The sequence below is a fragment of the Phaenicophaeus curvirostris genome, chromosome 2 (genome assembly GCF_032191515.1).
Source record: "Phaenicophaeus curvirostris isolate KB17595 chromosome 2, BPBGC_Pcur_1.0, whole genome shotgun sequence".
Taxonomy (NCBI): domain Eukaryota; kingdom Metazoa; phylum Chordata; class Aves; order Cuculiformes; family Cuculidae; genus Phaenicophaeus; species Phaenicophaeus curvirostris.
This window is the reverse complement of record NC_091393.1, coordinates 25,114,644-25,142,248: the sequence shown is the minus strand read 5'-3', so window position 1 is coordinate 25,142,248 and position 27,605 is coordinate 25,114,644. Positions and strand designations below refer to the sequence as shown.

Sequence of the window (27,605 nt, the reverse complement as noted above, 5' to 3'; positions counted from 1 at the left end):
TTCAATAATTTCTAAAATAAAATATTTAAACTCTTTTCTGGAATAGTTTACTATTTCTCATGTCCTTGCTGTTGCTGGGAAAAGAAACCCCACTTTTAATACAGACAACTGTTTGGTTTTGGTTTGTTTGTTTTTTTAGGAATGATGACTAATTTTTATTAAAATGCGGTATAAGATTGTGTATAGGGTAGAGCTTTTCTTCTGCCTTTATATCACACCCTTAGTGCCTACTAGGCTGACCTCAGTTTTGGGAGAATCACTTGGTTAGTGCTAAATATAGCATTGCATCTGCCCTTACATGGGACTGAAGGGGCAGTAGCCTTTAGAGAGGGGAATTATTTTTGTTTTCCTCAGTCGGAGTTTACTAAGCTGGGAAAGGCTGGTCTTCCTCTCTGCTTTGCAATTTTTCTATATCCTTTGGTAAGTTCATTTTTCATCTAGGTTTTTCTCGTTCAGAACAAAAGGGAGTGATTGTATGAGGGTGTTGGGTGCTTTTCTGTCAAAAATAAATTATCTTCCTCGGGGAAAATGAGCAATAAGGAGGAAATACATTGATTTATGAAAAGACAAACAAAAAAATAAAGTAGAATTGTTTTATTCTGTGCATAGTGAGCTTGATTTTATTGTGTATTATATTTCCTCTGTTTCTTTCTGCATATGAAGAACTACATTACACCAGTCCATACATCTATTGATATACATGCTTCTCCAGTTGCACATATATTGGCAATGCTACTTTCTTGTATGCTTAAAATGTATAAGAGACAAAAGAGGATTTATATGAAATATGCTTGTCAATAATTAAGCATGAATTTTTATAGTAGCTGGCAAAACTATTTGGCATGCAGAAGAATAGGATATAGCTAGGACAAAAAAGAAATAAATCTACTTTTATTTTCTGTCTACCATGCTTTCAAGTACATGGCTTCAGGAAACACCTTTCTGGTGTCTGCATTGCTCTAAGCTACAAGCCATGAAAATTCCAGCTAAATATCACTGACAGGCTAGTGGGAAATCATGTTCAGGCTCTCAAAACTATGCTTGTGTGTTGATAATACCTGTGAGCCAATGGAAGTATTGTGACGAAGGATAATGAAGGGTGGGATAATGCGAGTTGACTGAATTTCACTACCCCGCCGTCTCACATCCCTTGCTGTCCTGTTGAAGGGATGTAGTACACTCACCCAAGTGAAGGGAGACCTTAAAATTCATGGAATGTGTTGTGACTCTGTCCATTCGGAGTGTTGGGATGACAAGGCTTCAATCAATGTGGCCAAATTTAAGTCTAATTTAATTCAGCCTAATTTAATTCCTAGTCATGTCAGGTAGTGAATTCATAAGAAAGTGTCTACAGACACCCTCTGAGGGCTACATTACAGTTCAGTTTATAAAAACGATATGGATAGAGAAATTAAACTTGCATCTTCTACTCTTTTTCATCATGAGAGTCATAGGAAAGCCAAAACTGCACTTTTAAACTCAAAATAAGGCAGGAACTGGTACTCCCATCTGCAACAATGACCTCACGTGAGGGAAGGGTACCTGCAGCTCTGTCTCATGCCTATTCATTGCGGAGTATTGCTGGTGGTTAACTCCATCAATGGTTGTGGCTATGACTGTGACCGTGACCACCCATGGTATATATACCAAATTGCCACCTCAAAAACAGTTATGGCTACAGGGTGGAGAAAACCATTCCGGGACTGTTAAAAGTTCAATGTGTGCATTCTAACTAATAATACATGCGCTCCACCAAATGATTGCATGAAACTGCTTAACCTACCTGTGTGTCTTCCTCAGAACAATCACTTGATGTAGTGAAATGGCAAAAGCCTCCTCATTCGAAACATATGAAATTACTGATAAAGAATAGACCCACCTGTGATGGCCACCATCATCAATTTGAATGCTTGAAAATATTGCTTTGCTGGATATTCGTATGACTAGAAACAGATGAGAGGACTTCATTTTTAGGTTTAATGAGAAGAGTAGCACACACATTTCTGGGGGTGATTTGAACCAGATTGAACCTGTTCTCTACAAGATTTCTATTTAAAATGGGTTTGTAGGTAGACAGAAAATAAAAGTAGATTTTTTTTTGTCCTAGCTTTCAACTGATCATTAGAAGCAACAGATGACTAGAGGTGTATTTTTTTTTATCTTTGATCATGCAATATAGGTGGTATTGAATTAAATATATTTTTTATTGTATCAGTTAAATATCAAGGGCTTTAGTGCACCATGGAAGTATAAATTGGCAAAACAAGGCTTCTTAAAAACACTTAACTTTGAACAATATGGGCTACAGACATATAGAGGAAACAATGTCTACATTGTGGGACAAACTGGACAAATGCTCAAGTCAGTACAAATGGTCAAAGGTATTTAAGAAAGATGAAGTACAGAGGAAGATGAAGAATGAGGATATGCATGTAGGAACAGGATGTACTGATCTTTCAGCCAGAATGAGGAGGATAGGGTACACGAGGGCAGGCAAGAACCCACAAATGGTTTTTGACACTTCTGTAGATAGACAAGGACAGAGATGAGCAAAGTACATGTTGCATGGTACAGCACTGACAGGTCAGGCTGAGAAAGTACATACTGTATAGTGCATCGCTCATGACAGGACCTTCCTGGGTCTAGGAATGCCAGTTGTCTATCTATGGCGAGCACAACCATGTTCTACTTCCCATGGCATTTGTCAATCCCATCCATCAATTTATTTGGTTGTGTGCCTGCTCTCTGAGGCTACGTGAATAACCATGCTAGAATTTACTGCCTGTCCTTTAAATCTTAAATTAACTCGCTTATCAAACTAACAATGTCTATATCAGACCCTTGGCTTCTCTGCTCCAGAATGTGGTCCCTTGTCACGTGGTCCTAGATTATTGCTTTCTATTCAGATCAGTATTACTATGGCATGAAACTATGCATATCCTGGCTTGGGAACTATGCCTTTTACTCATGACCAAGTATAAATTGTTATATATGTGCTACTAAGCATGTAAAAATGAGTAGTTGTGTAAACTGGTTTGAACAGTTTAATTCCTTTATTTTTTATGGTTAATGCTTAAGGACATTTTGTCCGACTTTGTATTTTTGTTTGGGCTTAATAGTCTTCTGAGTGGTTCAGGCAAACACAGATTAGTGTGGTTTAGGTCCCATCGACGTCCCCAGCATTCACAGTAACAAGCAGTAATAATAATAATAACAATAATAATAATAATAACAGGAGTGGCAGCAATAATAATAAAGTAGGAGTACAATGGTGCTGTGTTTCACCAAAGTAGTAAAGGTCAGTTGACAATGTTTTAGGACTATCTTGTCCTGTATCTCTAGGTCTTTTTTTTAAAGAATGCACAGAAATTAATAATCTGTCTGGGTGAAGTTCAAGGGTTGGTTTTGACAAACAGGCCATGTATTTCAGCAAGTTCTCTGTAAATCTTGTAGTCACATATGAGTAAAATATGGTGAATAAAAGTTGAGATTTGCTTTTCATCTAGTTACAATTATTCAATTATTCAGAAAATTAATTTTTCTTTCTCTTGGGCTATTTATGCTTTTTTTTTTTTCAATTTCCCATCTGGAATGTTTTTTTTTTCCTTCAATGCCTCTACCTAGGTCTTCAGTCACTGCCAGTAATAAAATCTCAGTTCACCTAAATCAATAACTTGAGTGGGGCTAAGCTGTCATCTGCATATCATGTTATCTAACTCTCTTAGTGGTAGGTTGACTAAATTTCAAACATCTCCCATAAATGCTCATGAGCGGGAAACCAGGAGAAGAGTCAACACATTGTTCCTAGAAAGACAATAGAAACTTCTCTTATCATGAACTCAAGATCCCCTACATACTCTGTAGACTCTGCTGGAGCTGGTTTTACAGTGGGGCTATGATTTTGCTCTTCAGATTCTTGCCTTTGCAGCACTATTGAGTATTAAATACATACTCTGCAAGCATCATTGTAATTAACTGATGATGATTATTACATTTGGAACTGTTGCCAGGCAGCTCCCTTCTGTGTTAACAGAAGGCAAAATGAGTCTGGCTGCTAACAAGCTTGGTTAATTGCTTGCATGTAAGCTGGGAGTGGATGACTAAGTTTTTTTTCTGTTCTGAAGGTGTTTAGGTAAATGTGAAAAATATCCGCACCCAAAGTTTGAGAAACGCTGGGTGCTTGAACAAGATACGGTAATTAAAATGCAATTTTTTCATTTAGTGCAAAAGGCTGAACTGCAGATGGCAAAGAAGTTTACTCCTGTCTCAAAAATGAAAATGACTCAGAGTGTGATCCATCCAGACATTGCTGTGCAACCCTCGTATGTCAGATCTCAGTGGGAGTTATATACATAGCAACACATAAACTGCATGTTGATAAATTCACGGAATTATTTAACCAGGACACATGTAAACATGAGTAGCACTTAACAGCTGAGTCAGCTTAATCTATGGGTTTGCCCTTTACACCTTCATTTAAGTGAAAGGGCTAATTAAAAATAGAAAAGAGGGAACATTATACCATTAACCGTCGAGTTAATATAAGTAAGAGGGAAGTAAAATGTCGTATACACAATAGTCATATGGTCAGACTACAGGAAGAAAATCCGTATTTGATGTCTGCAGGTGTAGCAAAATGTCATGTACATTTATCAAACCTAGGAGAAGCCAAACCTGCTCATGGAACTGTGTTCACGTAGCTAAGACAATGTGCTGTATGATGAATTATTGTGTCCACACTGCATGAGGGCACCTAGGTCAGATAGCATCTCTGGAAGGTCCTGCCCTGTGTTGTATTAACTTTGGTCATGTTAACTTTCTTATTTCTCAAGAAATGTGGTACTATATTTTTTTTAATATTCCGTAGTCTAATGTTGAGAATTTGTTTTATTTCTGTCTTGCAGTGTCTGGTGTTTTGCCTAAAGCTTTCATTCCTGAACGCGTGACTTGTCATTCTCATATCTCTTGATAAAGGATTGAAAAGGTAACTATAGGTTATGCAGAAGATGCAGCTACCAGGCGATAAGCTGCAAAACCTCATCTTTTTAGATCTCATGACTTTTTTAATAAGATGTATCTACTATTAAATATACCTAGAGCCTTCTACTCCAGAGACCTTTTTCTTGGAAAAGTAAAACTAGCTGATATGAGAACACCATGACTTGGGGGCATATGGCTCAGATTTTGAATACCTGAAACTCACAATCATATGCAGATGGAATTTATTAAACTACTTAATAACTAGCATTTCCTTTTGTTGGTAAATACTATATACTAGAAGTATGGTATTTACAGATATTTCATTAGTCTATAAAATAGGTTTTTTAAACTTAATTTAGGTTTAATTTTATACAATTAAGGCAAAATTGCCAAACACATAAAATGGAGTCACTTGTTAAACTAAGAATTACAGTCTTTTATTGGATAATCTTACATTATTATTTTTAAAAATATGTTATGTTGTATAAGAAATCTAGCTCTCATTTTTCAACAATAAATTGATGCAATGAAATGTAGAAAATTGTTTTTTTCTGCATATCTATATATCTATATATCTATATTTCTGCACATATCTATAATTTTTCAACAATTTTGTCATTACTGCCCCTTCCCAAATGGGGATTTTGCAAAATGATTTTTCAAAAGATGAGATACTTAAAAAAAAAATCCATTATGTGACAGGAAACATTGCTACCTTCAGAGTAACGATAAACCTTTAGAAATTTATTTTCAGTGATATTCTGTTGAGAAAGAAAAATAATTACGTGAAACTTGGAAGTTTGCAGTGATGTGGTGACTCTATTTCTTCAGTTTTGAATTTGATCTCTTCTCACTAGAAAACATTTTTTTTTCCTTGAGGCAGTTATTAATTGAATTTTAATGTGAGTATTGTTCATTTTTGTCCCCAAAGCATAAATTTCCAGTTGATAGGAGAGAGAACGTGGCCTAAAACTAGTCAGTAGCCGTGCCTTTAAAATTAAGTGAAGCTCATGTTGTATCTAAATAAGTTTATAAGACTTCTGTGAAAATCTGTTTCCATTTTACGTGCCTGCTTATAGGACTTTTTGTGCCCAGTGCAGGCTTTTGGTGTGGGTCTGAGGATTGCCAACACAGTCAGGTTGTTCTTGGTGGGGCTTATGGCTGAGCAGGGCCAGGCTGTGAGGGTGTCATTGTCACTGAAGTGCAGCCATCTCTTGGGGATCAAGTGGGCTATTCATTCCTCCTTGGAATCCCTCACCAACCGAGACTGTAAACGGGACTTATTCAGCAGACAATCCTTACACAAGCTGGCACCTACTCAGGATGCGGTGGGTAACATTCCACACTTTCGCAAGAAGTCATCATATTTCTGATGAACCTAAAGGGATGTGAGCACCTCCAGGCTATTTTGTCACCATGGCTGGGAATTTGCTTAACCCCATCTCAGTGGTAAACATGCTCTTCCCACCCACACTGCTTCTGGGAGCTCCTTGAACACTCCTGAGAACCTTCTATCCAAATACTGATCAAATTATATCATACGTTGGAGAAAGTCCACAGGTGAGCAACCAGAATGATTTCGGGTCTACTAAAAATAACCCTTGAGAAAAGATTGGATGAGCTGTATTTTTGTAGTTTAAACAAGAGTTGAAAGGAAACGTGAACAAAATCTTCAAGAGGGTGTTGCAAAAGTGCATGTATGTGGTCTTTTTGTTGTTGTTTGGATCAACTGGACAAGAAACTGTGAGCATAAGTTGCAACAAGGGACAAAGTAAAAGGTTGGAAAAACAGAGAGCTGAAACATGTAAAAATGCCCCAAAAGCTGTCAACTTTCCATCCCTGGAAATTTCTATAAAGTTAACGTATAAATGTGTTAAATGACACCTGCAAAGAAGGGGAAAGTAATTAAAAGAATTCTCTTCTAGCTCAATTATCTATAATTCCATGGCTCACTCTGTGGCTGACAAAATATGCCATGAGGTGCCAGTGGACATCATTGATAGCTCTATTTGTCATAAATTGATAGAATTTTATACATTTGTACACATATGTGTATGCATGAAAAATATCAAACCTAAGTGTCTGAAAAATACGGCTTTTATTCTCTACAGGAATTACTGATCAGAAAAAACTGAAGTATGTCATCCGTAGCAGTGCCATTTTACCAAAGGAGGCACAAGCACTTTGATCAGTCCTATCGCAACATTCAGACAAGATATGTGCTTGAGGAATACGCAGCAAGGAAGTAAGTACCACGTTTTTCACGTATGGAGCACAGAGAGCTTTCTGGTTTGGGCAATCGGCTCTTAGAATCTAGGTATTTACCTTCCTACTCCACCCTCTAAAATTGTGATGTATTCAGAAGACTTGTTTTCCATTTCATTCTGCTGGGATGTATTTTGTCTATAGTCTCCCACCAGCATAGCTAGACTTTGTAGCTATGTTGTGATTCACCTACACAGATATTTTAGCTCAAGATCTGTACCATTTACTACCTCCAAGTTGGAAATTCCTCCTTTTAGGCTCCAGCTGAAAGTCTGAGAAGAGAAAACGCTATGAAATTTATTGTATATCGTAGAAATATTTTTTTACCCATTCTTCATGGAATCCTAGAAGTTGGAAAACACCTTTGAGATCATCACACCCAACTGCACGTGTCCACTATATCTGACATAAGGATATTCCTTCTCTTGAACCTGGCTATTCCTAATGAAGTTTAATTCCTCTCACATGTAATTTCAGAGTTTTAGCCACAAGATGCATGTTCTATGTATCTCAAAGTCCAGAGCTTTGAATCTTGGTTGCTTAAGAATCACAGACCCTCTCTCCTCAGTAATTAAGATGCCTAACAAGCCTAGCTGGGTGTCCATTGTCATTTATGAAAGAGAAGAGTTTATGCAGAAGCTTATGTGAAGTATAGAAAGGCAGGAATATTTAGAAATAGACTATGTTATAGACTTTCTGTGTGAATTGTATATGAGGCGACCAGGTACCCTCGAGGTTCACTGAAGTGCTATCAAAGCACTTGAATGATTGGAGGCCGAGACAAGTATAAATTTAACAGAACTGAATCAAACAAAATGACTAATGATCCCCAATGACACATGATTGACATTAAGTCATAGAATCATAGAATAACCAGGTTGGAAGAGACCCACCGGATCATCGAGTCCAACCGTTCCTATCAAACACTAAACCATTTCCCTTAACACCTCGTCCACCCATGCCTTAAACACCTCCAGGAAATGTGACTCAACCACCTCCCGGGAAGGTGACTCAACCCCCTCCCTGGGCAGCCTGTTCCAGTGCCCAATGACCCTTTCTGTGAAGAATTTTTTCCTAATGTCCAGCCTAAACCTCCCCTGGTGGAGCTTGAGGCCATTCCCTCTTGTCCTGTCCCCTGTCACTTGGGAGAAGAGCCCAGCTCCCTCCTCTCCACAACCTCCTTTCAGGTAGTTGTAGAGAGCAATGAGGTCTCGAAGGACAACCAAGAATCAACGCCCTAGTGCAGTTAGTGAGGAATGCAAAGCAGGTTTCTCACTGAACAGTGCTCAGACATGGTATTCAGCTCATTTAAAGTAATTTCTTTGGCTTTTGTGAGTTCGTGTTCTACCAGGATTGCTGGGTTATGACAATGACTTTTATATTTGAAGGGCTGCTTCCAGACAGGCTGCTTATTATGAATCAACAGGCTTGGGAAAAACAACATGTAGACTCTGTGCCCGGAGGGCACGCACCTTGGCTCATGAAGCAATACAAGAATCGAGGAAAAGGTAAAGCTTTGTTGGTCCTATCTGACCTGTGTGGTGGCTTTGGTCCCATTTAATATCACTCTTTCACCAGGACTCTTTTCAGAGTGACAAGACTGGAGGCTTCTCTGTCACTGTTCTTCACAAATCTCTTTTGGCTGGAATACTAAATGACTGAGTGTCACTTTCAGTCTCGTATTTCAACCCAGAGTTGTTCCCCTAATCCCCACCTTGACCCTTGGAAACACCTTTAAAATCAAAATAATTCAGACCCTGCCTGGGATCCAAAACTCCTTTTTGAACAGATCTACGCCACTATTCCTGAATTTCTGGTTTAGATCAATTTAAACCTTTTGAGTTCTTTCCTTAATATCAAGAGGGCTCATTGTCACGTCTCAGTTTATGGAATGTTATAAGAGATGTGCTGATGGCAATATTCCTGTTAGTGAATTTGACTCTTTCTGCTCTGCCATGCTCTACGGTGACTGCACCAAAGACACAGAGAATTTACAATTATAAGAGCTAATTCTGCCTGTATGTAGAAAATGTGTTACAGAAGTTATATACATCTGTATGGTTTTGGTACTTTGTTTTGAAATGTATAACCCTGAACAGAAGGTTCTAAGAAAACTAATTTGTATGCTCTAATTTAATTTTTGTTTAAAACTGTCTTAAATTTTATCAGTATAAAAAAATAATGATAGAACAAGGCTAGTATTTAAAGTACATTGAAATGGTATAAAGAAATATTTTTAAAATACCAGACAAATAATAACTTGATCTACTGTTCCCTGAATTTCATGCAAGTCTCCTCATTTGCTTCACAACATGTTGCTTTATGCTTTAAGAGTCTTGCCATATTCTATAATGACTGTCACGTTAGAAATTCCTGATATTCAGCTCCTTTCTTTTGTCCTGTTGGCAAGGCAGAGTATCATAGGCTGCTTACTGAATCAGCATGAATACAGGAGCTTGATTTATCAGTTTATTTTTTTTCAGGAATACTGAAACGTCTCTGGTCTTAGATTTTCAGGGAGAAACCCACAATTTCTCAAAACGTTGTTGTTTCCTGATAGTTTCTGTACTACTTCCCACTCACCTTTGTCCGAGGACAGCTTTTTGGCATACAGCCACTCATGAAATCCCCGTTAGCTCCTTGGTGTGTGTCTCTCAGGTGAGGTCAGTCGACAGAGCCCACGGAGCTAGCAGAACTGAGGGCACAGCAAAAGCGAGGCCCAGGTCTTCTCAGGGTGTGAAAAGGCACAGAACATGCCTTCACTGCTCTGCCTTCTCGCCCCCATGGGAAGAAAGACTGGGGGCTAGAGGGAGGACAAATCTTTGATTACCAAAGGACTAAGGCTGTGGGATACCATGTCAACATGACCATGACAGTTTTCAAGAGCTGAAACTATGTACCATGTATACAGGGGGAAAGAAAATGAAGGAAAATTCATATTAATTTCACGTGCTTACTAGGATAGGCAGATAAACTCTAAGAATAATTCCTAAACAAGATTTTACATCCTGTGGTACAGTTTCATAGCCCTCAGTTGCCTAATGCATATGAACTACAATCTTAGAGCATCATATTGCTCACTCTTACCTGATACTTTTTCTTGTCCTACAGGACTCATGAACAAAAGTCTCTTCACGCAAGTGAAGAGAAGAGGATTCGTTTTGCCAGTGAGTTGTCTGCTTTGGAAAAAGAGATTCATACAGCCAGGCACCGTGCTAGAGAACATCTGGATAGACTTGCTATACAAAGGATGGTACAGTGCCCAAACTTTTTGTTCCTATGCAAGTGGAATCATAAAATATACTGAAATTTATGCCTGTGTTTCAAACACCAGTAGTGATTTAGCATGCTTTAATTTTGTGGATTTAAGATTAAAACTTTGACCCCATTTGAGTCTGATGCTACAGGCTTCTTTTTTTTTGGTTTTTTTTTGTTTTGGTTTTTTTTTTCATGTGTCTAATAGGTAGAAGAAAATATGTCTCTGGAAAGACACGCTCTTGAGGAAACTATAAGTCGAGCTCCTGAAATTCTAGTGCGCCTGAGGTCTCACACTGTCTGGGAAAAGATGTCTGTGAGCCTTTGCTTCACTGTACAAGGATATCCCACCCCTGTTGTACAATGGTAAGTGGCTGGCCTCTCCTAGCCCTCGAAAAATGTTGTTAAGCTTTTTTCATTTGGAAGTTATGGCAGAACAGATAAGTGTCACATAGATAATGGCTATGTTAAACCTCCTTTATAATCCTCATAGATGAGCTGGATTGTAGCAGTTGATACTGCAGTGGAAGGAGTGGGAGGACAGCTTGCTGAGTGGCCCTGTGCAGTGTGAGAAGCAAACTCTATTATTTCAGAAGGCAGTGAGGAATGCTTTCCAGTCTTCCTGGCTGTTGAATTCCCTGATGATGAAGTAGAAAAAGGCAAAATACACAGAGCTCACGGGCTACTTGCTAAGTTTAGGTAAACCTGTACAGCACCGTTGCTGTCATGGACTGTATCCATGTTCACTTTGTTGAGGTGGGTGTTAGAATTGCATGCCTGAAGCTGCCCTCCTCTCCAGAGGTGCCACCCTCCTCTCCAGAGGTGCTACCCTCCTCTCCAGAAGTGCTGTCCTGTATATGTGACAGGCTGGACTGTGAAGATCTAACCTGAGGCACAATCCTGTTGCTTTGTTCATGCTGGAGCGCTGTGATTCAAGACAAAATTTGCTTCTCATCTTGTGCCAGGGCTGGTGAACGAGAAAGTTCAAGTCACATGCCATCTTCTCACTACTTCCCTGCTTGTTCTTCTGGTTTGGGTGTACATCTCCTCTTCCACTTTCTTACTGTGATGATCACCTTCCTTTTCCTTCATTGCCCAGTGTGTATCTATTCATACGTACTGGAAAATACTCTATACAGGTGGCAAAGATTTATAGAGAGAGTTCAGATGATGGCAAATGATATCTGGATGTAAAAATCTACTAAATTAATGCAGTGAATAGTAGCTGATACTAATGAGTCCATTTTTTCTTGATTGTCAGGTACAAAAATGAGGAATTGATTACCCCTGCAAGTGATCCAGCGAAGTACAGAATTGAAAGCAAATTTGGAGTACACGTGTTGCATATAAACAGGTACATTATTCTGGGGAATACAACAAATTTTTATACTCTACACAAGTATTTTATATGCAATTGAAAATTCACAGAAAGGCTGCAAGAGCATTGTTAAATTGAGCACACTTCTCTGTTGGTGCTCACATTTAGTCTGGAGAAATTTCACTGAATAGCTGAATATTAGATCATGAAAATGAAATGAAAAATTAGGTATTTCTATTATTTAACTCCAGCAATCTATCAGAAGGTAGAAAAGAAGCAGTAAGTAGTTGAAAGAATGGTGGTTCCTTTTTCATTAGAATTATATATTCTCATATTCAAAGTGGAACATTGTCTATGTATTTTATATTCTTACCATGATGAAGCTCTTCAAGGCAAGCAAAAATTTAAGTGGACATCCAGTTGTTACGCGTTATATTCTGTTCACTATCTGATCTCCCGTTTTTGTTTTGTTTTCAAAAATGTAAGGAAGTGTAAGGTTTTTTTTCAACAAAGGTTCTACTTTAATTAATTAGATTTTTCAAAATGATGTTAACCTTGTAGTATAGAAAATGGCTGGGTAGAACAGCTTTCCAAACTAATCCCATGCCATCCTAAATAATTGAAATATTGCACATTATATGCAACTTGGTACAAGCTTTTGTAAAAAGATGAATGAAAAAGAAAAATGAGGACATGTATGTGGTATTTAACAAGAAAATTCATATCTAGAGCAGAGACACAACCCCTTCCTTTTAATTTCACCAGAACATGAACATCAGCTGTGCTGAAATAGCTGGATATTTGTGGCTTAAAGTTGGCTAGCCAAACATTTCATCTTCTACTCTGTCTCCATCTGTCAGCAGTGGAAGCAGCTCTGAGCACAGCCTTGTGGCATTAGCAAGGAAAATAAGTGCATCATTCCTCCTGCTTTTGGGAAGGACTCCTTGCCTTTGTCATCCTGCAACATCCAGCCCCATTCTCCACTTTTCCATAGTTCAGCATGGGAGAAGAAACATATTCCTATACAGAAGCTGTCAGCAAGAACCACCAGGTTGTTGCTTTTTAAGGGATGTTTCTCAAGGAGTAGCAGTACCTCTAAGTACTTCTAAGGTACTCACATTCTTCTACCCACAGGCTACAGGTAACTTGCTGACTGCTCTCTGTATCCACAATATAGAATCATAGAATCATAGAATAACCAGGTTGGAAGAGACCCACCGGATCATCGAGTCCAAACATTCCTATCAAAATATGTCTCAACACAGCTGATTCTTTCCACCACTTCTGGAGATGAAAGTGAGAGGTTAAAACATAAAACCAGGTTGCCCTCCTGCAATCCTCTCCCTTGCAGCAGGAAAGGAATGGAAGCAGGAAAGATGGAAAATGTTCTCCTTCATCTGGATTGACAGTCAGGAAATGAAACTTTGGTGACTTCTGCCATGGAGTGGCTGTGACCATGTTTATTTCCCTTGGTTAGTGTTGTAGAATCATAGAATCATAGAATAGTTTGGGTTAGAAGGGTTCTTGAAGCCCATCCAGTTCCAGCCTGGTTGTGATGAGCAGAGACACCTCTAACTAGATCAGGCTGCTGGCCTTGAACACCTCCAGGAATGAGGCAACCACATCTTCCCTGGGCAACCTGTTCCAGTGCCTCACCACTCTTATCGTGATGAAATTCCTCCTTATGTCTAGCCTAAATCTGCCTCCGTATCCATGCGCAGCTGCTTGGTAAGTCCAGCTGCCACATATGTAGTACATAGGTTCCTTTTGTGACTTTTTGAGAGTAAAGATGTTTTTTAAGAAATGAGAATCAGTGCTGATACTACTTTCTGAGTATCTGTAGCCATCAGACTGAAACGTATTAATGGCTTCTATCCGTTTGGTGCTTTATTTCTCTTTCCTGTGCTTGCAATCTGTCATGCAGACACCATCCACAATCAGCTTTGGTAGTGATTGAAATATATGTATTATTGATGCTTTTATATAAGTATGTATCTGTTAACTCTGGACTTTACACGTTTATCTTTATGCATATATATTTGGAGTACTACTTTTTTTCCAGGAAGTAGAACTGTTGAGATTTTCTACCTATTCACTTCTGTGCTTTTCTCAGCTGTTCATACCAAAGTGCTGAGCTGCATGTCATCTGATCTACAGCAGCTCAGAACGGCCTTGGAATTTCTTGGCTACTATTCTAGAGCTTCAGTGAAGCTTGGGGAGTGAACTTTTCCTTCTGATGCAAGTGTGATATTTATTCCTATGAGTATTCCTTGATCCCAGTGGAAAAATTCTTGAGGCACCAAAACCAGAACGTCACCTTGTCATCTTAAAGTAGTAACTGGACACAATTTCACCCCACCCCCACCCCATTTGCTGTCTTCTAGAGCCCACAAGCCCATACAGTAACCAGATCATTTTTATTTCTCTGTCTTATGTTTTTATGAGGCTCTGTACTCAATTTACCACATTTTCTGCATGCATTCAGCACTATCATTATCATATAGTGCTGCTTTCTTCCTCCTTTTAGGCTTCTTCAATTGCGAGTGAAGAAAAGGGTTTTGGAGCTTCATTATATTTTTTTGCAAACCACACTGGGGTAGTGGTTCATCTCATCTTTCATCTCACTTCTGACAGGTGATTCAGAGAAGACTGAGGGATTCTCTAAGGCAAAGCTACAGGTAGTTGAAGTGATCGATAGACAGCTGACAGTGTGAGGGTTTGTTCATCCCACCTAATTTAACTATGAATAGACACATAACACAAGAGAAAATTCCTATATCAGAGGAATCCTCAAGATGAAGGTGTCCTGTTGCTGTATAGAATAGCTGCAAAGTATTTTCTGCCCTAGGGGATGTCTTAGCAATTGAAAGCCATAATATTTTGAAATTCTTAGTTGCTTCTACTTGTTTCCGCAACAGTTTTTGGGGTTTTTTTGTTTGTTTGTTTACTGTGATACCTCCTTAAATTAATCACTTAGCTTTATGCAACTGAGGATAGATATATTACATTCCCTGCTATGTTGACTGGGACAGAAGAGGAGGCTGAGGGGAGACCTCATTGCTCTCTACAACTACCTGAAAGGAAGTTGTGGAGAGGAGGGAGCTGGGCTCTTCTCCCAAGTGACAGGGGACAGGACGAGAGAGAATGGCCTCAAGCTCCGCCAGGGGAGGTTTAGGCTGGACATTAGGAAAAAATTTTTCACAGAAAGGGTCATTGGGCACTGGAACAGGCTGCCCAGGGAGGTGGTTGGGTCACCTTCCCTGGAGGTGTTTAAGGGACGGGTGGATGAGGTGCTGAGGGACATGGTTTAGTGTTTGATAGGAATGGTTGGACTCGATGATCCAGTGGGTCTCTTCCAACCTGGTAATTCTATGATTCTGATTCTATGATAAATGAGACAGCAGTACACAGGTGAGCTGATGAGGGCTGGACAGGAGAAGGAGCAGGGCAGGAAATTTGATTTTCCAGAGTTCTGTCAGTGTGATGTGGCTGCACAGTCTCATCTATACAGGGCTCAAAGTGTGGCAGTATTTTCGTTAATGCTCTCTCTCTTTCCTGTCGCTGAAGAATCGCTTCTAATGGCAACAGAAAAGGTTTGTGGTTGCCTCAACCCAAATGTGTGACAGAGCCAGCAGAGTGCAGTCTAATACCTGCTGCCAGCAGCAGAGCTACCCTCTGCTCAGCCACTCAGCCGCTCAGCCACTCAGCCCCTCAGCACCAGCAGCATTGCTTTAAAAAAAAAGAAAAAAAAGCTTAAAAACTGAATCAACCTTCTCTTCTAACTCTTCTCATTTAACAAATGACACTGTGCAGTCAGTGCAGTGCTATTTCAGTTTGATTAGGAACAAAAGGCTTGAGATTATTTAATCTGGAGAGACAGAGAATGAGGCCCATCCTTCCTTCTGCTGCAGGTGGAGGGAGGGCAGGGAAGAGGCATTGCAGCAAAGGCAGTCATCTAGCATAAGGATGTAGAGCTTTTTTGCTGTATAGGGATGATCAGGTGATAAACTGCAGCTCCCAGAGTTTTGCAGGTACACAGTACCAGTAAATGTATAGGCAGCAGGCACAGTGTACATCTGCTCTTCTTTCCTTACTGAAACAGCCCCCAAATTTAATGGTTTGTGATCTTTCGACCTGTCAGTCGCTGTCCCCTCTAAACCACGACAGCTGGGAGCTTGAGGAAGTGGTCACCTCATAATAGAGGCTCCCTCTTCACTAAAATCAAAACCCAACCAGCCAAAAAGAACCAGTCAGACTGGAGAATCGGTACATGAGATGGTAATCCTGTAGAATATTTCCATATTTTGATATCATACAGCCATAACCCTGAATATTTTGTCATTTGAATTCAATTTTTACTCTGTGTAATTTACTACGTTCTGCTTCCTGTTCTTGACATGCACTGAATTATGTTCCAATTCAGGCAAAAATATTATTTCACTCTTAACTCTTGTGTTTAAGTCTACACTAGGCACATAGATAAATATATGCATTTTAAACAGATGTGTCTGCTTGGGGAATATTCCCTGCACAAACATTAGCACTTCAGAACCTCATGTGGATTCAGGGCAATTTAATTTTCACAAAAAGTATTAGTACCTTGGGACAGATACAGCTCTGCGCTCACTCTTCATGCTATCTAAATATACTCTATGCATATTTTATCTGACCTTTGTAAAGGTTGGAAAACATGTTCTCCATCATGATGTAAGAATAACTGTTGGAGAGGCCGCACCTTGCCTCCTGGGTACTTCAAATATCATTTCTAACTGGTCTTAACTCAATGCACTTTACAATGCGTTTCAGGAAATCCAGGCTTTTTAGCATACAGGGAAGTAGACAATTTCCAGGATAATCCTCAGTCTAAGTGTTACCTGGCACAAAGAGGGAATCAGGACCTTAAGTGAGTTGTCATCTGCCCAACTTTCTCCAAAGTGTATATTAAATAAATGTGCCGTGTAGCTTTTACTCACTAACCCCGTAGACTTCCAGTACCAGATTTGAAGGCAGGCTATTGAGTGCTAGGCTATCTAAGCTGGTTTAATTTATCTCCTGGAGAGTTATATTTGAGATCATAAAATCACAGAATGGTTTGGGTTGGAAGGAACCTTAGAGATCGTCTATTTCCAACCTTCCTGTCATGGGCAGGGACACCTTCCACTGGATTAGGTTGCTCAAAGCCTCATCCAACCCGGCCTTGAACACCTCTGGGATGAGGCATCCACAACTTCTCAGGGCAACCTGTGCCTGTACCTCACCACCCTCACAGTAAAAAAATTCTTGCTAATATTGAATCTAAATCTAACTTCTTTCAGCTTAAAATCACCACCCCTTGTCCTTTCACTACACTCCCTCATAAAAAGCCCCCCTCCAGCTTTCTTGTAGGCCTCCTTTAAGTACTGGAACGCTGCAAGAAGGTCTCCCCAGAACCTTCTCTTCTCCAGGTTAAATATGACCAACTCTCTCAACCTGTTCTCATACGAGAGGTGCTCCAGCCCTCTGATCATCTTTATGACCCTCCTCTGGACTCGCTCCAACAGATCCTTCCCCTTCCTGTGATGAGGACCCCAGAACTAAACATGATACTCCAGGTGATGTCTCACAAGAGCAGAGTAGAGTGGGAGGATCCCCTCCCTTGTCCTGCTGGCCACACTTCTTTTGATGCAGCCCAGGGTATGGTTGGTTTTCTGGGCTGCAGATGCACATTGTCAGCTCGTGTTGAGCTTCTCATTCACCTGCACCCAGGAATCCTTCTCTTCAGGGCTGGTCTCAGTCTATTCATTGCCCAGCCGGTGTTTGTGCTTGGGATTTCCTAGACCCAGGTGCAGGACCTTTCACCTGACCTTCTTGAACTTCATGAGGTTTGCACAGGCTATATCTTGACCTGTTTCTGGGAATCCTTTTGACAAACCAGCACAAACCAAGGAGTGCCAAGGACTGTTCTAACATATCAGCATTAGAGGTTCAAGATCCAGTTTCTGGGGACACAATCTAACACTGGTTAATTTACTAATGCACAATACATGTTATTAAATATAGTATGTACTAAGTGCTATTCGTATTTCAGTAAGGAAAGAACACCCCATCCCTGGAGGTGTTCAAGGCCGGGTTGGATGGGACCTTGGGAAGCCTGATCCAGTGGGAGGTGTCCCTGCCCATGGCAGGTGGATAGATGATCTTTAAGGTTCCTTCCAACCCGAACTATTCTATGATTCTATGATTCTATGATTCTATGATTCTATGATTCTATGATTCTGTATTATACTCTATATATCTCCTTAAAATGGGGATGTAGAGTGATGGGAATACCTTACAGTTCCACCAGAGTCAATTCTGCAATGCAGCTTCCTGTATGAAATTTTCAAGATGTCTCATTTTTTTTAGCCTGTTTCACTATTGCAAGACACTGAACCGGGCTGTGAGAATTGTACAAATGAGGTACATTTCAGTACAGAGACATTATATATAACTTAGGAAAGAAATCTGCAGTTTTACTGCAGATTTGCCCTGCATTTGGCATCTTATCATCCAAATGTCAAGTAGTGTGAAACTAGGATAGTATAAAAATCATCCTTATTTTTAATAAGTCAGTGTAAGGAAATGTCACTGAGTCAAACACTCTTCAAGCAAGTCCAGAATCAGTTAAGTTTTATGTAGATCTGCGAATAGGTATTTAAATCCTTCCAGAAAACAAACAAAAGTTGAATATTATCAAGCCTACTATTTAAATTCTTTTTAATTGTTTTTTTTTCAGACTTATTTGCCTGTCCAGACTAATAGGATGCTCAAGTGCTTCATACTCAGCTGCAGGCTTTTTGGTTATGTGGCCTGATATTAGGATTTAATTGAATGATAAACTTTGTATTTTACCTCTTTATTTTGTGAAATGTGTGGCTGAAGATCACCCTCTAGGAGGAGCTGTTAGTCTTGTTCATTTAGAGAGAGAAATCTTAATCTAACAGAACTTTCATCAAGTTCTGTTTTAGACGTCACCGTGCAGATAGTATCTTTTTTTGTGAAACGACACTGTCCAGAACACATGCAGGAGCTGAAAAATAGGTGTCTGATGTGCCTGTCGAAGGTGCTGCATACCCCAAAATTGTCATCCTATTATGCAATTTACATCAAACACTTTTCCATATTCTTTTTTCTCTCACACCTGGGATATATGACCTCTTAGAAGACAAGTACAACCAGAATTTCATCCCTTTCATCTGGCAGTTGCCAAGAAGATACAAATTTGTTCTTCTGAGGGGAAAATAAGTGCATGTACTCAGAACACTGTGTCTCATCAGGGGAAAATTCAGAGTAGCCTTCATTAGGCGCACATCTAAATTAACTATTCAGACATAGGATTTAATTGTGTACATTTCAGACAGAACTCTGATGGCTCAAACTGATAGAAATTCCTAGAGATAAATAAAATCAACGATTTTGTTTGACAGATATTTTAGAATACTTGAGTCATGGAAAAGTTTATGAAGAATATTGAATTGGACCAAATAAAAATTGTTTTTCATTGAAAACTGAAATGTTTTATTTCATATTAGAGTATTTAGTATGCTTCTGAAAACAAAGCAGAAGTAAATTCTGAAAAGATTCCTAAAATATATTGTTAATTCTGAAATAGAAAAATCATATATTCAGCCTTTTTCAAAGCTGTTTCTTCATCTGGACTAAGTTCTTTCAGCAAAATTATGGAAATCTCATTCTGCTCAAATCTGTAATTTACCAAAAATTAGTCCAACATTTTTTTAACTTTTTCTAGTCAGTAGTAACTTATATTTATTTTTATTTGAAACACAGCAAATAAGACTATTTCAACTGAAGATTTGAGTAACTGCACCAAGAATATAAATTTTGAAATATTTTAGTTTTCTTTCTTTTACTTCAATTTTATGTCAATATTTCTTCTCCTGACTGACCCCATTTTAAGTAAGAAAAGAACTGGGACATTGAAGTGCCTCTGTTAACATCTGTCCATATATCTTCTAATGTAATTTCCTCTTCAAGGAAGGATGTTGGTGAGAAAACCCATCACTGGGTCCTGTTTTACACAAAGTAACTATTTTTTTACTTAATTTTCATTATTTTGTCCTTACATAATGACTGCATTTTTCTTATTGATATCGATTCAAAACATTTATGCCCGTAAATAATTTTGGTTAGCTTTTTGTGGTTTTGTATCATTTCCTCTGGGCTGCCTAATTGATGTGAGTGAGGCAAAAGAAATACCAGTATCTGCCTGCTGGGAACAGCCACTGAAGGAGGAATTTCTGCTAGCATCACATATACTTTTCTTCCCTGTCTCTTCCTTAAAGTATGTGGCAGGAGGGCAAGATGGATGAAGGAAGAAGGCTACATTCAGAAAGGGAATAGTCAGACTGGCATCCTCCAACCATCTGCTTTTGATTGTTCTCTAAAGGTCATTTCCAGTTTGTTCAAGATAATTCAGCCTGCACACTAAGCTGTGAAAAATTGCAGTAAAAGCAGTACCAGCTTTCTAGTTGTCTTTCATCAATGTCTTGCACTGTGTGACACCAGCGAAGAGCGTTATACACTTCCTTGGGGTTGATAGAAATTGGTTTGTAATATCAATCATTAAGAATACTTTTATTATTACAAAGAGTCATCTTTTTTCCTCCTTCACATTTTCAGAGCCGATTTTGATGATTCTGCTACCTATTCAGCAGTTGCAACAAATATCCATGGGCAGGCATCAACTAATTGTGCTGTGGTTGTGCGAAGTAAGTCCTACTTCATGATTAAAGCAAAGAATAAATGTCATGCTCATGTCATTGAATACTTATTGTATGTTTATTTATAGGATACAGAGAGGATGAAGAGCCTCGCCCAGCTGGGATAATGCCCTTCCACTGTAAGCATTTTTAGTTTTTGCTTAGTTTATGTACTCTTATCAGGATAACATTTTGCAGGTGGGAAAATTGGATACAACTTGTTGCTTCTGGCTTTGCTTTCTAAGCATTCAGTTACAACAGGAGCTGTCTGGATACTTTTGCTTTCCCAGTTGCACTTCTAGTTCAGCAAACAGCATAATAGAGAGCTCCATCTCCTGTTCAGATCAGACAGTAATTTGTGCCAAGTAAAGTTCACTTACACTCAAGAATGTTTTGATTTTTTCTCATGCACAGTGCCCCTGTCATATGACGTTTGTTTCACCCACATTGATGTCCAGTTTCTGGAGAAGTTTGGAGTCACGTTTGGAACGGAAGGTGAAACGCTGACCCTGAAGTGTTCTATGCTGGTCACCCCAGACCTGAAAAGACTACGACCTCGTGCTGAGTGGTATAGAGATGGTGAGTTAGGACATTGGATAGAAGCTGCTTGGAAGGAAACACTGAGGACACAAATCAGGCTTAGAAAATGACATTCTCAGAATTAAATTTGGACTAGAACAAACATCTGTATAACGCAGAGACGTGCTTTCTCTTTCAGTTAATTGACTTGGTCAACCTTTTCTTAGGCAAACATTTAAAGGAACAGGAGATAATCTCATGTTATCTAATAACGCAATATGTTGAACATTTAGTGACTGGTGGAGATCCAAGCTCAATTCTAGATTTGACCATAACTGAATGCTGTGACCACTGAGATGAGGGGATGCTCACTGAGCAGCAAACTTACTTCTGAAGCACTGAGTTGTGGGTGTGGATTTCAACTTCCATCTTGTTCCGGTGCTTATCGTGAATTTTATATTAAAATAAATATAATGAATCGTTGAGAAATACTTATAGGAGCCAGGCCTGAAACACATGCCTTTTCTCTGCTGCTTAACTGCCATGTTGGTAGGTTGCTTTCCTTGCCTCTTCTGTCTGTGAAAAACGAGGCTATGGCAAGTGAAGCAGTCTTAACTGGAAGTAGTGAAAAATAACATCACTGAAGCACATCATGTACTCTGGTGGGTGATACACAAGCCCTGCATGAGAAGTGTTTGTTCATCCCACAAGAAAAGGTTTTGAAACATAAAAATAATACTTAGTTTGACAGATGGCAGGCTATTGTAGATATTTATCTCACCACTTTTCACCAACCACAAGCTCTGCGTAGGAATCTGAAATAAATATTCTGCCTGAAGACTTAGGAAAACCTTGGTTACATGTGAGTGCTGAGCCTTTTCCCCAAAGGACCATATTTGATAATGGCAAACTCCTAAGACTGATGTTTGGACAGGTCCCAGACAAGCTGGTAGAAGTTTCTATAGCTGAAAAAATGTGGTGTATAAAATAAGAAGTAACAGTAATGTTAACAAAGTCAGCCAAGAATATTCAAAATAAGGAGAATCAGAAAAAGGACTCTCTTATTGCTGCTAGTTATGCCTTTTTTTTGTCATGTACATCACAATTTTACCTAGATTTGCATCCGAACCTTCAGGGAACGTACTGCTGCTTACTGTTTCATTCCTATTTGTCTGTCACACTGGATACTTCATTGTGATGGGACTACTGGCTGTTATTGAAGCAAAAATAGCTCTTTTGTTTGGTGAATAACCTAAAAACTAAGGCTCATCCTTGAACCCACATTCTCTTCCTACTGAAGCGTATAAGGATTTGCAATCCCTGGAAATACTCACTAACATCACACTGAGGTCAGCCATCGTTTTCAGTGTTCCGTTTGCTTTGTCTCCTACTGGGACCAGTTTCTTGATGTGGCAATGCCCTCAAATTTTAGGTTGGAACAGTAGCCCTAAGTAACTGTTGATTTTCAAGGACTACCCCATATTGTTCCACTTTAATCCAACATGAATTATTCTTGCATTATAGACAGGTGAACTAGGACTTATGGCCCTTTCATTTTAACCCTTCATCATGCCATGAGTATTTCCTCTTAGTGTGTAATAATACTATGCTCTTTGTTTTCCTAGTTATTTGACTTAAGTTTGCCTTCCCTGTGAAGACATGAGATGAAAACTTGGTCTTTTTCAAGCCAATAGGTTTTTGATAGTGAGTCAGAATGGTCTTCATCTCATTAACTTCTTATGCTGCAGGAAATAAGGTGTCACAATAAGCTTACATTTTTACTTTGGTGGTCATATATGGATCATAATATTTCCAACAGCTGCACAGATCCATCAACCGGCAGAGCTTGTTCCCAGACAGAGCAAGAATTCCTGCACTATAAACTTTGGCTATGTGCTACAGTTCCCTTTGTTGAGTCTCTTGAGAGCTGGAAGCAGTGCGTAAATGTAAACAATAATTTATTCAATGTCATGTGCTTCAGACGTTCTGTTTTTTTTGAGAGGTAATACTTATTCTGCTCTTGCATTATGACAAACCATATTTTTTCCTACAGTTTTTCAGTTTGTGTTAATCAAATAACATCAACTAAAGCCCTGAGATGGATACATATGATTTACTTCTGAGAATTATACACAAGAGAAATACGTGTTTAGCCAGCATTAATAAGTTTCTTCCGAATGAACCTTGTTGAGGATGTCTGCTAGACTCCTAGGGGCATATAAGTCAACTGAATAAAATCCTCTGAAGTGATATGGGATTTGACAAACATGAATTTGATGTATATCATTCACAGCCCACTTAGAACAATTTAAGATACTGAAAGAACTAAATAAAAATAATGCTTCATGAATGTATATCTAACCTGAATATGAATTCAGCTGGTAACAGAATGTTTCTGTTATTGATATCGAATGTAATATAAACTTTATAAAGCCCTATGTACCAGCATTCTGCAGCCATTTATACTCTAATCTAGAATAAAATAATTGAAATCAGAGTGAAAAATCATGAAGCGCAAAATTTAGCTGAAATTTCAGCATCAAAAATACACTATGAAAAGAATTTTCAGTAAATAGAAATTCCCCACTCTTTAACTGAATTCTCAGCAGAGTAATATTTTAGGAAGAATATCTCATGTAATGAAAACTGCACGTAAGGCTTGAGTCATACTGTCTCTGAGGGTTAGTATCCTGCAAGTTTATTCCTTGGTAAGTGCTGGGAGAAGTGACAGAGCACAAGATGTGAATAGACTGGGAATTTGAGCGCAGTAGTGAGACCCTGTAATCGTATTATTGCGGTGGCGGGTGCATGGATACCTCCTCTATTATAACTTCTAAATATGTTTGTGGCCTCCAAAATTTAATCATCATCTTCTTGGCTTGTCTAGAAGCTCTTTCATCCAGACTGCATTCAGAAAGAAAGCTCCTGCTTTTTTAGAGCATCTGGTGGGTCTTTGGCTCTTATCAAGCACAAGTATCTCCACAGTTTCTGGTCTCAGATACACATGAAAGGTGGAAATGGATGATTCTGGCCTTAACAGACAATAGGGGCTTTCCTACAGTTTCTATACATTCAAATTAGAGTATCTACCATTCAGCACTAGCTTGGAGTTCAAATAAGTGACCTGCTTTTCAGACATGCTGGTCGCTCAACTTCATTTTTTTTGTTCAGATTTTCCACAGAACTCACACATTGGCTAAAGTTTCTAAGTTAAGACATTTTCTGATTTAATTTAAAGCACTTTGTGTCTCTATGCAAAGTCTAAGTACCATTGTGACATGCATGACAGAAAGGGGACATGCAGATTTTCTAGGTAAGTATCTCATGATTAAAGATCTCATAGGAAGGAATGTGAATGAATTTACTTCATGCACTTCTCAGAAAACAGCTGTATGCTTAGGTGATTATGTAATTTACTGCTGTTACTTTTAGTAATGTGTATCTTCCAGATACTTTATTGTCTGAATGTATTTAATATTTTTACACCTTTTTATAAAATTCAGCTGGTAAGTGGGAAAGCTAATTCCTTTGCGACTGTTTGAGTATCTGCTCCAAAGTGTCTTTAAGCAGTAGAATAATAAACATTCCTAGATATTCAGCTAGATATTTCCTTTAAATACAGTTCTGCTGCACTGATTAAAATAAATTAGTATGCAATAGCTCTTAGGGAGTTAAAAATCAAAAATAATCCAATCAATTATTAAAAAGGGTGATATGAGAAAGTCCCTTGGCTAGCATAAAATACCCTACTCATTCTTTGCTCTGGTTTCACTAGGAAATCAGATTAATTTGCATTAATCATGGGTCACCACCTCTCACCCGTGAGAGATTCAAATTTAATTTTATTCACTGCTCAACAGGCATTCCTTGAAGATTTAAACTTAGAGTATATTTATAGCAGCCTTCAGATTAAACAGAAACCTGATCTTTAAACCTGAAGGAGGAAATTGAGTAATCTGACATCTGACCTGAACAGGTAGCAAAACTTATTCAAACTGAAACAAAGTTCCACCTTGCATTCATTATAGGGTGTGACGGGCTTTCATGTCATTGTTTCAAAATGTGGATAATATTTTTCCCTGCCAGTGTATTAAAAATTACAGCGATGGAAATTCTGTTGTTGACACTGCACAGGGTAATATGACACATTATATTCTCTAATTCACTGATTCAGCTAATTCAGCTTATTCTCTGTGGAGTTGTCATAGCTTCAAAGTACTATAACTCTGAATAAAGCTGGCATAGAGGTTAGTTTGTGCCCTGATTAGCACAGAGCTGCACTAGGATGAAGATTGTCATGGTTTAGCCCCAACCCAGCCTGACTGGTAGCTAAATGTGGGCAGATGGTCTCTCAATTCCCTTCCCCTGGACCCCAAGGAAAGGGGAAAGAGAAATGGAAGAGAAAGACTTGTGTATTGGAAATGAACTAGAATAGTTTTAATGAAACAATAATAAGAAGAATAAGGAAAAAACTGTTACTAAGAAAATAATAAAATATATACAAATATATGACCCCCGATGACTACATAAACACAGATGCCACAAAACAGGCACCGGGAAAAGGTTGTGGGCTGGACTCAGTGGCAAGAAGGAGCTGGACTCAGGAACTGGATTCAGGAATGCACAGATCAGGGATCAAGGTAAAAAGACTGACGAGGTCTTCATTGGACAATGGTCATCAAAGAAGAGAGCTTGACCCTTGTTATCCCTCAGTTTTAAGCTGAGTATGACATATGGAATGGAATTCTCTGTTGGTCAGGATTGGGTCACCTGTCCTAGAATCATAGAATCACCAGGTTGGAAGAGACCGACTGGATCATCGAGTCCAACCGTTCCTATCAAACACTAAACCATGTCCCTTGGCATCTCATCCACCCGTGCCTTAAACACCTCCAGGGAAGGTGACTCAACCAAATCCTATCCACTCTTCCCTGCAGGGGCGACTCTTTTTCATTCTTTTCACTTACGACATTCCACCTGCTCCAGGATGGCCTTGGTTTCTGTAGGAATAAGTATAAATAATGTCCTTTCTGCATCCCAGTGCCCTGTGTTATTACTTCCAGAGAGAAACGCTGTCTGAAAAACATACAGTTAACTTTCAGAAAAATGAAGTTGCTTAGATGAGGCTTAGCAGAAAAGTTGGAAAATTGATTCTACTTTATCTCAAACCAGACCTGCTGTCTTGACCAGTTGTTTTGACCAGCCTAGTAATGATTCTGGTGGGTCTTTTCTTCCAGATGTGCTGATAAAGGACTCCAAGTGGACACAACTGTATTTTGGAGAAGGCCAGGCAGCTCTGTCATTTACTCATCTGAACAAAGACGATGAAGGTTTATATACCCTGCGCATGGTTACAAAAGGTGGCGTGAGCGAATACAGTGCATATTTGTTTGTCAGAGGTAAAATTTCATCCTTGTCTTGGGGAGAAATTGGAAAGAGTGTAGAAAGATAAGCTTTATTAAACAGTCCCATGTAAAGACGGAAGTACAAAAGCAATCTAGCTTTGTTGTATTTCACAGTAATTTGATTTATATAGTAGTCTTTGTTAGAATAAAACAGTCACCTTACATGAATGGGGAGATTCAAGAGGAACATGCTCCTGAGGACATTCTTGAAGAAGCAGAGAAATCATTCTTGTAAAAATACAGCCTGTTTCTTTGCCATCTCCTTTCCCAGTAGGAAATAAACACCTTTGCATGCTAGCAGTCCTCCCTGTGATCATTTAAACTTCTGGAGGTTGCCAGCTGGGAATGAGCCTTGTTGGGCATTCTTCTATCCCTTACCTGGCCTTAGGGGAGAAACAGGAGAAATCAAAAGAAATATTCCCACTGCTATAACAGTCACAGTCATCTCAATGATCAGAGAAAAGAAGAAAGTAAGAAATTAGATCACTGAAGACATACAGTTTTCACAAGGGACATAGATAAAAGGAGGCAAAGGTATTAAAATAGAATAAAGGTCAGAATTTTTCCCTCACATTTGCATGCACAACTCTGAGTGAAGTGAGAATGAGCTTCCACGTGCACCTGTGAGCAGAACTCAGTTTTCACATTTTTAGTTTTTCTTTGAAAGATGAATATATCTCTGGCTGAGCAGTTCTTTCACTCTCTTGAATACCTTGGGCAACATCTTTGATCATGGCAAACTGGAGCAACCCGTTGAAGTCATTGGAGTTGTGTTAATTTTAAATTTTGTTCTTGGAAACGCATTGGACCATATGTGTCTTGCAGAAGTGTCATCCAGATATTTTGTGTGGGGTAGAAGGACACGACTGCTTTTTCAGAGTGCTGAGTACCATCTCCCTCACTGGACTAGTGCAAGGGCTTCATCACTTTTGTAATATGCCTTGAACAAGTCACTCTGCCATCCTGAGGTCACTGGAAAAAATTTTTTAGAGCTTTCTATTTCCCAATTACCTTCTAAGACGTAAATACCCTGGTGAAGAAGTCCCACTAATATACAAAAGCTTTCCTAGAAACTTTAGTTGTAGTGCTGAGTCAATTTTAGGTACCTCTATTGTTCCTTTTATA

General features: G+C 39.0%; 1 protein-coding gene across 2 annotated transcripts in view; it reads left to right on the top strand.

Moving 5' to 3' along the window:
- Positions 1-336: 336 nt before the first annotated feature.
- Positions 337-27,605, top strand: part of MYOM2 (myomesin 2) — a 76,834-nt gene continuing 49,565 nt past the window's right edge. Inside the window, exons 1-11 of one of the 2 annotated variants that reach the window (XM_069851540.1) lie at positions 337-420; positions 4,905-4,984; positions 7,092-7,225; positions 8,634-8,753; positions 10,357-10,498; positions 10,709-10,866; positions 11,762-11,854; positions 20,477-20,565; positions 20,646-20,696; positions 20,971-21,135; positions 26,313-26,474. In XM_069851540.1, coding sequence (XP_069707641.1) covers positions 7,119-7,225; positions 8,634-8,753; positions 10,357-10,498; positions 10,709-10,866; positions 11,762-11,854; positions 20,477-20,565; positions 20,646-20,696; positions 20,971-21,135; positions 26,313-26,474 — 1,087 coding nt within the window. In that variant the 5' untranslated portion in view covers positions 337-420; positions 4,905-4,984; positions 7,092-7,118. Of the gene's footprint in view, positions 421-4,904; positions 4,985-6,521; positions 6,541-7,091; positions 7,226-8,633; positions 8,754-10,356; positions 10,499-10,708; positions 10,867-11,761; positions 11,855-20,476; positions 20,566-20,645; positions 20,697-20,970; positions 21,136-26,312; positions 26,475-27,605 lie in introns of those variants that run through there. The other variant, XM_069851541.1, reaches the window with a different exon arrangement.